The sequence below is a fragment of the Brachyistius frenatus genome, unplaced genomic scaffold, assembly GCF_029030835.1.
Source record: "Brachyistius frenatus isolate BFR_SWC_R1_liver_20210118 unplaced genomic scaffold, ASM2903083v1 Contig_138, whole genome shotgun sequence".
NCBI lineage: Eukaryota > Metazoa > Chordata > Actinopteri > Embiotocidae > Brachyistius > Brachyistius frenatus.
In genome coordinates this window covers 942,257-955,725 of record NW_027210737.1, presented here as the reverse complement: position 1 = coordinate 955,725, position 13,469 = coordinate 942,257, and the positions used below count along the sequence as shown (strand labels likewise).

Genomic DNA, 13,469 nt, shown 5'->3' with positions numbered 1-13,469 from the left:
ACTTGCAGATAAACTATGTGACCATGTCCTTTTGGCAGATGGGCAGTGTTTTGAATACGAGTGGAGGACTGGAACATGGAGAGGATCATCCCGCCAAGTGTGGTGTCAGCGTTCAGATGGACTCAATGTGACAGGTGAGCTTCATGTGTCTGACTCATGTCTTTATATGTCTCTCCAATTATGCCAGTAATATTATATATGTAGCTGTTCTTAGAACCTATTACACAGTAGTCCCACATGATCAGACTTTTGATAAGGCAATTGCATTCTGTTTTATAGTGAAACTGAGACAACTACCCATCATCTATCGTTGGGCTTTTAAATATTCCAGAAATAATGAGCACTGATAATGTTGCAAACTCTCTAAAAAAAAAAAGCCAATGTGCTAATGCCTGGAGATGCTGGCAGTTCTCTGGTTGATATTGGGAATAGTTTATGAGTGTAAATAATGATGAGAAGTACCACAGTTAAAAATGATTACCAAATAAATTATTACCAAATAGCTTTGGTACAATGTCTGTTTTCGCTTTCTATTTTATATATTATGGTTCTTATTATATTTATGTCTTAATATTTCTTACTTTTATTTTATGTCATGCTCTTATATCGTTTTGAAGATCAGGGTTAATTTAGCCAGTGTAACCCACCTTCTCAATTCAAATTATAGTTCAGGGCAGGGGTGGGCAAACTTTTTGGCTCAGGGGCCACATTGACTTTTAAAATTTGACAGACGGGCCTGGCCAGCACCAGATGCATACATATCAAACATTAACATAAAAAAAGCATTTCAGTGTTAATACGTACATTCACTTTTAGTGGGAACAGTGTTGTTGATCACCCTTCTTTGCCAGTGCATCGAAGTCTGGTGTTAGTTTTGTTGTGGCAATTCTCAGAACAGATCTGAGGTGTTCATCACTCAACTGGGATCTGTGAGGTGCTTTGTTGGTGTTCATCACACTAAAAGTCTGTTCACACACGTACGTAAAGACAAACAATACCAGCATCTTCTGTGCCACCTTCTGGATGTTTGGAAATTTGGCTGCGCTTAATGAAGCATAAAACTCATCCAGTTTAAGAGAGTTGAACTTCTCCTTTAAGACGGTGTCACATTGGAGATCAATCGGTTCCAACTGCAACTCCTGTGGTGCCGTTTCAGGGTCTCGTGTGAAGGGACATGAGACCAGCTGAAGGGACACGACACCAGCTGAAGGGACACAACACCAGCTGAAGTGACTTGTCAATTTTTCCAAAATCAGAGAACCGATGGCAGAATTCTCCGTGCAGGTTGTCCAGTGATTTCCTGTATTTTTTCACATGTCGAGGGGCATCTTTCAGCGTAGCCAGCGTGGGGAAATGAGCAAATAACTTGTTTGACATTTGCTTTGAGAATAAAGCTAGCTTGGTTTTGAAGGCTCTGACGTTTGTGTACATTTCATGCACAAACTGGTCTTTCCCTTGTAGCTTCACATTCAGCTCATTCATGTGTGTCAGTACGTCCACAGCAAAAGATAAATCACAAAGCCAATCTGTGTCACTCAGCTCAGGAAAATCGTCAGCTTTCTCAAGTAGCTCCAAAAATGAGATAATCTCCTGTTTGAGCTCCCACACTCGTTGACATACTTTCCCCAAACTTAACCAGCGGACGTTGGAGTGGTGAAGCAAGTCCTGGTGATCAGAGTCAGTTTCTTCAAGAAACTTAATAAACTGAGGACGGTGAAGTCCTCTCGCTCCAATAAAGTTCACCACTTCTACAACTGGCTTCACTACGTGGTCGAGCTGCAGGACGGATTTACACAGTGTAAGAAAATGACCTCCTGCTCAGGGTTGTCCTCTTTCACCCCCTCCTGGATTCTTTTGAACAACCCGATGTTTTTTCCAGTCAGATTTGGCAATCCGTCTGTGGTAACGTTGGCGAGCTACTCCGAGGTAGCTGGAGCCCCTCGATGACCCCCGACACGCCGTCATACGAGTCCTCTCCCCGCGTTTTCCCCTTCAGGGGTTCCACGGCCAAAAACTCCTCTGTTATCTCAAAATTGTCATTAATCCCTCTGATAAAAATTAAAAGCTGAGCGGTGTCCTTTATGTCATTACTTTCGTCCAGTGCCGAGGAATATAATGTGAATGACTCCGCTTTTTTGTTTAGCTTGCTGGCCAAGTCTTCGTCAATTAGCTCAACACGGCGAGTCACCGTCCTGTGTGATGAGCTCATGTTTTCTAATTTGTTCTTGCTCTCAGGACACAAGATACCTGCTGTCTCTACCACGCACTCTTTGAGAAACTCCCCTTCGGAGAAAGGCTTGCTGGTATTTGCTAATTTGAATGCCAGCAAATAGCTTGCCTTCGTGCTTGATTCTTGGATGGCAATTTGTCAGATAAAGGTGTTTTGCTGATCCTGCAAACGATCTGCCGACCTCCGAGCGGTCGCCGTCCGTTCTTGCGTTGACTGGTTGTTAGCGCAATTAGCATGCTTGGTGGAAAAGTGACGGCTGATGTTGTATTCCTTTAAAACCGTAACGGTTTCTTGGCAAATAAGACACACAGCCTTCGACCGGACTTCAGTGAAAAAGTATTTAGTCGTCCGTTCCTTATTAAACACTCGGCGCTCGCTGTCGACTTTTCTTTTCTTTGGCCCGTTCATCGTTGCAGATGTGTTCAGAGCAGCAGCAGAGTAACAACAGAGAGCAGCCCGGCCTCCGCAAAATCAAGTCAATGTATCACTGCGCCTAGTGCGCCACCTGGTGGACCGCCAGGTATTACAGGACAAGGTCAAATGAATGCAGTCATAATTATGATATGATTTGATTTGGGCAATTCTGTACCAATCTTCGGCGGGCCGGATTAAAAAGACCAACGGGCCAGATGTGGCCCGCGGGCCGTAGTTTGCCCACCCCTGGTTTAGGGTCTTCATGCCATAGCCCTTTGCATGGTATTGGAGAGGGTCTACGAAAATATAGATGTTAGGATGTGTCTACAATAGCCCAATTTCAGTGTATGACTCTGACTAAGATGCAGAGAGGCCTGGTTAGCTTAAGATGCAGCTATGCTGTCACTGAGATTAAACTCCCATGCATTCATATGTAGCCCTGTTTTAGCCCTTACTTTCTACGCTGAAATAACATTTCTTTAACCCACATGCATTGAATGAAAACAGTCAGCATTTATTACAAAACCAAATTTTGACCCACAGAAAATAAAAAAAATAAAAAAAAACAATAATACCCGGGATTTGATAGGTCAATGTGATGGTATCATGCTCACTGTTCCTCGGTGACTTAGAAAGCTGTAGGTAACGGTCTTTGCAAACCCTGTGTCCAGCAAGAGGCTGTGTGATGAGAGGAAACCCGTCCTGCATCGCTGTCCCTCTGTCCCTAGGCATGTAGCGCAGTCCTCAGCACATCTACTGCAGTAGCCTGTGGCAGCACTCGACACACACTAGCCAGAAATTCACAAACACCAATGAGTTTCCTATTTTGCTACTATAATGGTCCGTGTCATGACATGTTTATTTACCATACTCACTCAGAAATTCGGTGCAAAACAAAGGGGTTTTCCTCCACGCACTCTGGCTCTCTTCTCCCAGCGAGCAAAGCCGTGAGCTTGTTAGCAGAAAAATCCACAGTGCCAATGACTTCAGCGCCACCTAAGTGTTTTACCGACCGAAACAGCTTCCAACACGAATCACTTTCCCGTATTATCGGACCATACAAAATACTCTGGTTCTAACTCGAACAACTAACAACAATAAAACAATTTTTTTGGAACTTACAACTAGCGCTACATCTCTGTATTTCCACCCGATTTCCCTCTTTCTCTGCTTCACGCGCTCCTGTCGTTTAGTCCCGCCGCCCTAAGAAGCCAGTAGGCTACATAAAAAGTCTCATCTTCTTGTCCTAATTGGCTAGCAACACATTGACACCTGACCAACCAATATACATACGGTAAGGACACAGAGGTTCAAGGGCAACTCTGTTTGTTCCTGAAGGGCAGAGCTCAACCCCACCTGTGCCCCTCTATTACACTGACACGGTGCAGCGCAGACTCAGGTGAAGCGAGCGAGGGGAGATTGTCCACTTGTTAAACAATCGTATTGATAGCGTCATTTTGTTGTTAAAAAATAATCAAATAAAAAATGCTGAAATGGATTCCCAAATAATAAGCCATCAATATATCTGGGCAAGCTGCCCAAGTAGGTCGGTGTATGGGAAATGTTGCATTTTGTTCAAACCTTCAGTGAACTCCTCACAAATGGTTAAGGTAGCTCATGAATGACATGTGTCCCCTGTTTTACAACAATCTCCCTTCTTTGTGCTTCTCATAATTACATGGACAGAGGAGGCAGCTTTCACATTGAAATGTAATTATATGTCACAAGAACCTGCTTACCCAAATCACCTATGAGGTTGTTTTTAATGGGAGCAAAGTCTAATTATCACTTACTTTTTTGTTGTTGTTGTCAAAATTAAATGAGTTCCTGCTTTTGCAACAATTAAACTGTTGGCAACTGTTATTTATTTCAAGAGGAGCAACTTTAGTGCTGAAATGAAACAGATAATTTTAAGCTATTTAAAATAGTGTCAAATCCATTATTTTAGACATTAGAGGTAGGTGTTTGTTCAGTTTTTATGGAGATATCAGAATGCAACGCTGAAAATAAGATCATGGGTTAGGGTGGAAAACTCTAAAATAGCTAGATAAGTTAATATTTTATCGGACAAACTACAGTTTCCAATGTCAAGAATGAGCTATATGAGTCACATTTCTTCGTACAATCAAAGCTTATTCTTGACAACCAGACTCTTGATGTTGTGAATACCTAAAAAGCCTGTGTGGAGCAGTCTATGGTCTCAACTCAGATGTAAATGTGACCTAAATCAATTCCTAAACTGCCACTGCCACATTAGGTCTTGTGCAGTGAATGGCAGGTTGATAAAGAGGATGAAATTACTTAAATTTATCCAGAGTGTCTGAATCCCAGATAACTTGCTTAAGCATTACTTGACATAGCATTCAAGGAAACTGTAGCAGATTAGTTTTAATCCATAGCAGTGCCACAGTCAGATTTAATCCCATTCTGCAGCACTGTGTCAGGGTTAAGATCTGCACTACAGCATCGTTCTACAAGGTATTATTATTCATTTGGTGTGTCATTTGAAGGATCTCAAAGAATAAACTCCTCTAATCATTGCATGAGCTTTTATCTATAACTATTGCTTTGTTCAAGGATCCATGTCATATTCTTGGGTTAGGTGAAAATACTCAGCTCCAAGTTTAATTGAACAAAGAATGTCAACACACCCGCTATTCCAGATGGTGTGTCTATCTGTGGCTGCTCTGTTTGGCAAACTGTGTCTTTTTTTATTTTTGATAGAATTTTTCCTTCCAAGCAATGGAGTTTCTCTCATGGATATTCATAGTGAGGTCTCTCCCCTAGTGTGCCACCTAATAAATATTCAAGAGATTACAATGTTTTTGCAGATGTGTTTTCTCTAACTGTGTGTTGGTTGGATCGGTATCAATTGTACTGTTAGTCTACATTATCCAGTCTATTTTATCCTCACTGGGAATACACTTGTGTTTCCATGCCTCTGTGAAGCATTTTGAATTGACTTGTAACAGAATGATGCTATTAACTTAACACACGCCTTTCCCCACATATTTGACAACTCTGCGAAACTTCAGATTAACCCCGATTACCAAGCAATGAAACGATCACTCCATCCCTAATTCTGACCAAAATGTGAATTCCTATTTAAGAATGAAATGAGATTGAAACCAAAAAAAGAGTAGGGATGTGCTGCCAAAGCACATCGTTTAAAAAACAAGTGTATCAAGTAGTCTGAGGATTTTTATGTTTTTTTTATTGGTTTTCAAACTCTAACTATTAAATTATTGTATGAATATATTGTAGTAATGGCATTTCCAGGGAGAGACAGGAACAGAGAGGCCAACTATAATACTGTTATAAAACAGCAAGGAATGTGGACCATAAACCATCACATTGATTGGACTGTAATATTGTTATTGAAGGGCTAGCAGTAAAGGTTTTTGTTTTTATATCTTACAATGGTATAAACACAAACAGTCAACCTCTGTCTGAGTTTAAACCTGTGGCCTTTGCTCTGCAGGTGGATGCCTAGCGACAGCCCAGCCAATGGCGGATCGATCTTGTGACCCACCATGTGCCAAGCCGCGGTCCCTGTGCACAGAGGTGAGTTTGGGATGGAGTGATGGAAAATGTGTCATTCAGCTGTGGTCAGATCCAGTCTTCAGCAGCCACAATGCTGCTGCTTTGCTGTCTTGAATGGTATTTTCAGTGAAGCAGACTGATCAGGGTCTGAGTGGACTTGGTATAGTACCGTTTCTTATATAACTAATTGAGATCCTACGTCACAGGTTCCACACGCCTGTTAGATGTAGGCAGGTCATTTAACCCTTTCATGCTCAAGTGAGAGACTGTATGTAACAGGCCTGATTTTACATTGTTTGAAAACACTTGTGATTAAAAAAGGAACAATTATTTTGAGATATTAATACCACAGCAACAGTAGCAACACCATCATAAAGCCATACTTTTTAATAAACTGTATCCATAGCAAAACAAAGCACACGCTACAACTATTTTGTGTAGCAACTGTAGCAACTTTTTTCCACCATGTGAAATATTATTAAATTGCTGAAAACCCCAGAGCTTTCTCTGTCAACCTGTAATGGGGCAGTGAGAAGGTGTGCTGAGGGCTGTATTGAGCCTCAGTTGGGATGAAAGCTCCCCATCAGAATAGCATAAGGCAAAAGAAAAATCAGGAGTGAAAAGAAGTCAATATTCTGACTCACCCTATGCTGCTAAATTTTCCCATTTTTATATATATACATACATACGTGTGTGTGTGTGTGTGTGTGTGTGTGTGTGTGTGTGTGTGTGTGTGTGTGTGTGTGTGTGTGTGTGTGTGTGTGTGTGTGTGTGTGTGTGTGTGTGTGTGTGTGTGTAAAAGAGATGTAAATGATCCCTCATTTCCTCCTCTGTCTGCTACTGAATTTATGCACCTATTGTTTGCAAAGCGGGGATTTCTGAGGCCGATTATCCTCCAGAGATTGTCGGGGAGCTGGGGACCCCCTGCAGTGTGATGAATAGAGTCATAGATGAGATAGACAAATGTGGAGGAGGGTTAGCTTCCCTGCACAGACTTCCACACACACCACCCAACACAATTCAGTGTACTCATTGTCTGTCAAAACAAACAGCAGCATCAGACTGCAAACCGCTGAGTGGATTTTGAGATGAGATTAAACAGTTAAATTAAATCTTTATTAAAGGTGATATAGGATTTGTTAAAGATGTATGCACTTCACTCCAACATTAAAACAAGCCTCTACATGACATTGTACATTGTTCACTCGGCAATCAGGACTTCTATTTCAAATATCAATCCATTCAAGACAAGTGTTTTCTAAGTATGATTCTAAACACTCTCTGAAAACAGTCTTTAAGGGTAATGCAGATTATAAATCTTATGCAAAACTGTCTTGTACAAAAACGTACAAAAAAATGTGATGTGATTGGAAGTTTTCCATGGGAAAACCAAAAGCAAATCTAACCTGATTTCCTAAAAAAGGACCAGGATTCTTCCAATCCAAAGAAAACCCAAGGAAAATTAGACCCAGACCGAAACTAACCAAAAACACTGGGGTGATGCTCCTCACCATAGAATTTGACTTGCAGCATCTTTGAATTGTTTGGACAATCAAGAGGGTTGAGAGTCGGAACAACCAGTAAATTCTTGCAGATTTATGTTATCATACTCGTCCACGCTAGTCAGAGATCCCTGTAACCAGAATAATGTGGAAATGTGGTAAAAAGTGAAAGTTATGCAAACAAACTTAAAAAAAAGTCATATTTGTATTTGTGTCAGACCAGATAAACTTATTTACCAGAGAAAGTTAGTCAAATTGAAGTAGCCTTACATTCAAGCAGGTGGTATTGACAGGCGTAATCAGTTTGGGGAGGCTGTGGCTCAGACGGTAGAGTGGGTTGAACACTAATTGGAAGGTTGGTGGTTCAATCCCCAGCTCCTCCTGTCTACATGTCTAAGTGTCCTTGAGCAAGACACTGGACCCTAAGTTGCTCCTGATGGCAGCACCTTGCATGGTGATCTGTCTCATTAGTGTGTGAATGGAAAAACCATGTTAAAGCGCTTTGAGACCGAAAGCGCTATACAAGTACAGACCATTTAGGCATCAGCAAGAAATGTATGATTTTCCTCTAACCCTCCTTTCCTCTCTCCTTCATTTCCCTATCCCCAGTCCTGTTTATTCATTGTGTAGAAATGTTCTTCAGTCATGCTCACAGAATATCCCCACTACATTTCTAAAGTACCTTACAGTTTCTGTCCTAGAGGTTGGTACTGCCAAGGGGTCCCAAGACAAGTTCCGTGTCCACTGACCAGATCCCTAAGGATTCTCCCTTTTATACCTAAAATATCCACACCTTGTGTTGCGGCTGAAAATCACCCTTTAATACTCAAACAGATAACCACACCTTGTGGTGTTTGATTTTAGATCATCCTTATTGTATTTAATCCTTTTTTTCGACCATTAATCTACCATTATTTTCAGAACTTAGAAATGAGATGAAAGAATACATAGTGTATGGCGTCCTTATGAGTGTATTTAAACTTTGATCACATCTCTGAGGATTTAAAGTTTATAATACTTTAGAAATGATTACTTAGAGAAGATTATATATTACACAACCCATAGCAGTTGTGAAATGGCATTACTTTTCGACTTAAACCATGCACTTTTTCAAGTATGCCTTTTTCATTTTGAAATGTGAGCTTTACCTCTTCAGACCTCCAGAAACTATTCAAATGAAACTCCAGTTTTTGGTTTATTTGGTCACAACTCATAGACCCACACTGCTTTACTTTAAAGGGTCACAAGGCAGGAATATTTGGAGCCACTGCCTTAGTCAAAAGATGGTCTTTGTGAAGAACACCATAGACTTTTAAATGTAAGGAGATCTTTGAAGACACCTTTGGGTAAGGTGTAAAAGATTCAATAGTTCATCCACTCAGTTTTTTTTTTTTAAAGTACTAAAGCTATTTTTCACAGCAGTTTCATGATTTCAGTGTAAGAAGAAAAAGCTAAATTTGCCACTGTCAGGTGTCTATGTAAAACAGTTTCATTGCTGTGTCAGGCGGGTGTGTGTGGCTGTGAAGAGGGCTACACTGAAGTAATGACATCTGATGGAGTCCTGGACCAGTGTACTGTCATCCCGGTGCTGGAGATTCCCACAGCAGGTGACAGCAAGGCAGATGTCAAGACAATACGAGCCTTCAACCCCACTCAGACTGCAGCCAGCTCACCAGGCAGGGCGGGACGCACCTGGTTCCTGCAACCCTTCGGCCCAGGTAACCCTCTGAGTGACTGAGAATGCTGTTTTATCATTAGAATGACATGGTGACTGAATAATACAATGGCATTTAATTTTAATAATAAGAAAAAATATATAGTTACTGCCACACAGCCAGAAGGTCAGTAAGAAATTATAAAATATTTACACAAGAACAATATTATATAGATAAAATGTACAAATTTAATAAGATTATTGCTTGGTAAACTATAAAAGGAGCAGTGAAAGGATGGTAATAATAGGTAGAAGAACTCAAGGAGGGGTGCAGATGAAGAAAGGGAGCAAAAAAAACAGGGAAGAAAGAATAAGTACAAAGTGGAGGAAAAGAAGAAAGGATGGAAATCAAACATCAAAAACTAGAGAAAAAGAGAAGTCGCAGGAAGAAAGGAAAAGAAGAGTAAAGGGCAAAGAAGTGATGAAAGCAGCAAAAAAGAGAACAAAGTCAGATGAATCAGAAGAAAATTGACATAAAAGCATGAAGGTGATGACAGAAAGGAAAAACAAGAAAAACGGGAGACTTAAAAAAAAAAAGAAAATGAGAGAACATGGTAAGACAAAGGAAGGATCAAAGGAGGAATAAAAGAAAAGCAGAACGGGGAGGTAAGAATTATGATGAGGAAAAAAGGAAAACAACTGAATTAAGTAGAATTGTCAGAACAACAGAAGCAAAAGGGAAGAGAGGAGGAACAGGTCTTAGGTAAAACCAGATATTCATTTATGGGTACAAACTCCTTTTAGAATGATATGTGACAGCGTGTGTACTGTTACCTGTTGTCATAATCATAGTATATTTATAGAGGGAGATGTTGCTGTATAACATACTCCTGAAAATCTCTTCCTCACATGATATCAAGCAGTTGTAATGTTGAGTTGTGTACCTTTGTGTTATATTGATGATTCAGTGACTAACAGGTTGTTGTTTTTTTCCACACTGAAGTGCAGCAAAAATGAGGACAAATCCACCATGCTATATATTTGACTCCACTGCCATAATCCACTGGATTATGAATTGAAATCTCAGACTACGTATAGAGTACAGTTTATACCACATAAATGGTGGCCTGTCTGCAAAATTCTTACAGGTAAATATTTGGCTTCCTTTGAATCAAAACTGTCCTATATTTTCTCCTAAATCTATTGGGGATTACAATATAAATACAAAGCAATGTAAAAGGAAAGAAGGAATATGAGCTTGTAACGCCAAATAATAGTAAATATTTGTAGCAGTCTCACACAAACAGGCTACTGTTTACTTATAACGTATAACTTATTTTTGAAAGCAACAACATTTGAGCTTTGAGTTTAGCATAAATATCTTTGTCACTTTTAGCAAATGTAGTATTTAAAAACATCTGTAGCTCTTTAGCTCTCACTTATTAATGGAAAAAATACAGGACATCTGAATTCAGATACAATCCGAAGGTAAACTTGGATGAAATAAAAAAAATAAAATGCTCTAACAAAAAGACATCTACAGCATTCAGTACATACCAATCTCCACCACATAAAACCACGTTATCCCCCATGAAACAATGCTGAAAAAAACTGGCCCATGGTAATTGTGACCCTCTGTCCTATAGCATATTCAATGTATTAACATTATGTGTATGTGTGTTTCTGTGTGTTTCTGTGTAGATGGGAAGCTGAAGACCTGGGTGTACGGAGTAGCAGCAGGAGCATTTGTTCTGCTCATCTTCATAATCTCCATGACATACTTAGCATGGTAACGTACCAAGTATCAAATGTGTTTCAGTCAGTTTTGTCAGTGTTATCAGTCTTACTGTTGTTCATCTATTTTCAGTAATGAGATGAAGAGCACCATAAAGGAAATACTCATGTTTGCAAACAGAATGGGTTGAAGACATTTGTGCTCTTTTGCGTTGTTTCAACTGTATGAATTCTTTGACAGGATTAAGCCTACAGAAAACTTTCAAAATATATTTCCACTTAACAGTTGATAAAAGTAAAACTAAACTGAGAAACTTACCCAAATGTATACTTTCTTTAATGACCACAGGGACGATTTGTCTTAAAGTAGGGATTACCCAATTAGTACTAACCCTTAAAGAAGTATTGCATCTTTATAAAATGTTAGAACCTGGAAGAGATGATAAGAGGAAAAATAAGAGAGCAGAGGTAGAGAAACCCTGATTAAGAATGCATCTATAATTCAACTCAAAAGTAATTTTAGTTAAACCCCATCGACCAAGTGAGCACCTTATCTCTGAAAAATCCAGGTCCAAACAGACATTTTGCTATTAATTTATAATCTTAAAACTCAAGCTAACATAAACCTGATGACATCCTTTTGACAAGAAGGATTTTGTCAGACTTTAAAACTGTCCTAACATGTTGTCTATGCTCCCTGTCATAAGTAAAATGGCGGTAATCTACAGTATTTATTAGCAGTTGTCACAGTCACAGCCATGAAGCAACACACAAAAATATTTATATTTTTTCATTTGGCAAACCTGAAATAGTCAGGGTTGTGTGGCGTTTATATCTGAATATCTAATTTCAAGAATCTCGAAGCAGCTTTGTTGTATTATATAATTTAATGACCTCTACCTATCAGTTCTAGTCTTTCATCTAAAGTGAGGCTTAAATGTTGTCCGGAGTGTCCGTCTGACATATTATAGCTCTCTTTAAATAGGATTTAAACTCACATCACTGCTCATATTTATTCATTCATTTCATTTTTCTTTGAGTTCCCTCATCATTTGTCCCTTCATTTCTTGTTTTTCTTTCTACACCTCCACTCTCACACTGTTTGCTCAGTTATTGTGGTTGTTGCCTCTGCTGCAAGCTGAGCTCCAAGTCCCCCTCAAATGGAATTTACTGGATGGACCCAAACAGCTACACAGTGCCTTACACCTGTCCTGCATGCCAGAAACTAGAGCAAGACGAGTTACAACGGCACAGCCAACTGCAACAGCAACAACAACAGCAACAGCAATATGAGGCGCAGCTCCAACAGCCTCCATCATCACAACAACAACCACAGCTGCAGCAGTCACTACCCCCCCCTCCACCTCACTTTGAAACACTCATCACTTAGTCACGGCCTCACCTACTCCCTTGCTACTCCCTCCACCTAACATCCATCTGTGCCCAGACACCTAGAGTGCCTGTCCATTCATTTCAGTGGATCAACTCCCTGAGGTGAGCAGTCCAGCATCCATTGCACACCCAACCTGACATTGCTGTACAATGTATATTCCTTCCAGGTTGCAGGACCAAATGCACAGGTTGCATGACCTCTGTGTCTTTAGCCATTGCCCTGGATGGTTCTCAATCCACCTGTTTTACAGGAATGATTTCACTTTTAATAAAGTCGAACAACCTCTGGGATTGTAAACCTACAGGCCAATCACAATTTAATTTTTTTGTTGTCATTCTACTGCCATCTTGTGGTCATCCATTCACTTTTCTTAAGTTGGACATGTTGATTCTCTAAATGTTGTTTTTACTGAATTAAGGTTTATAAAATGCACACATTTCTATAAAATAGTCTTTTTTTCTTTATTCAATGTTAAGGTCCTTACATGGTCTTTCTAAATTGACTATTAAGTGCATGTCACTTCATATATTTTGCACATTTTAGCATTTACTGTTTAATAAGTTGGATTTTACTTTACTGCTGACCTTTTTCCATGGCGATCTTTTAAGATTTAGGTTTTTGAATTTGAGGCAGATCCAATTACTTCCCCATTAAAAAAAAAACTATTTAGAAAGTTAAAACCTACTTGGACTAGTAGATCCAACACTTAACATCATAAGTGCTGCTTAATTTATTGATGGGAAATTAATCCTATGTGGTATTGGGTTGCAGATCAAATTATGCACTTACGGTTGTGACTCAGTGATGCCATGGTTTGCACTGACACCTCCCAGCAAGTTTATCCTGGGTTTGAATCTAATGACATTTCTTCTACATTTGCTCAAAAGACACTCTGGTTGGCAAATTATTGTTATTATTATTATTATTATTATTATTATCATTTTCTGTCACAGGTGGTGCAAAGCTGTAGTAGAGATGCAAAGATGAGACATAATATAA

At 39.7% G+C, this 13,469-nt stretch overlaps 1 protein-coding gene across 1 annotated transcript in view; it reads left to right on the top strand.

Annotated features, from left to right (window-relative positions):
- Positions 1–13,469, top strand: part of thsd7aa (thrombospondin, type I, domain containing 7Aa) — a 143,602-nt gene that overhangs the window by 126,735 nt on the left and 3,398 nt on the right. The window contains exons 24-27 of the mRNA XM_069715116.1: positions 39–134; positions 6,126–6,208; positions 9,194–9,407; positions 11,045–11,132. Of these exons, the coding sequence (XP_069571217.1) occupies positions 39–134; positions 6,126–6,208; positions 9,194–9,407; positions 11,045–11,132 (481 nt within the window). The remainder of the gene's footprint in view (positions 1–38; positions 135–6,125; positions 6,209–9,193; positions 9,408–11,044; positions 11,133–13,469) is intronic.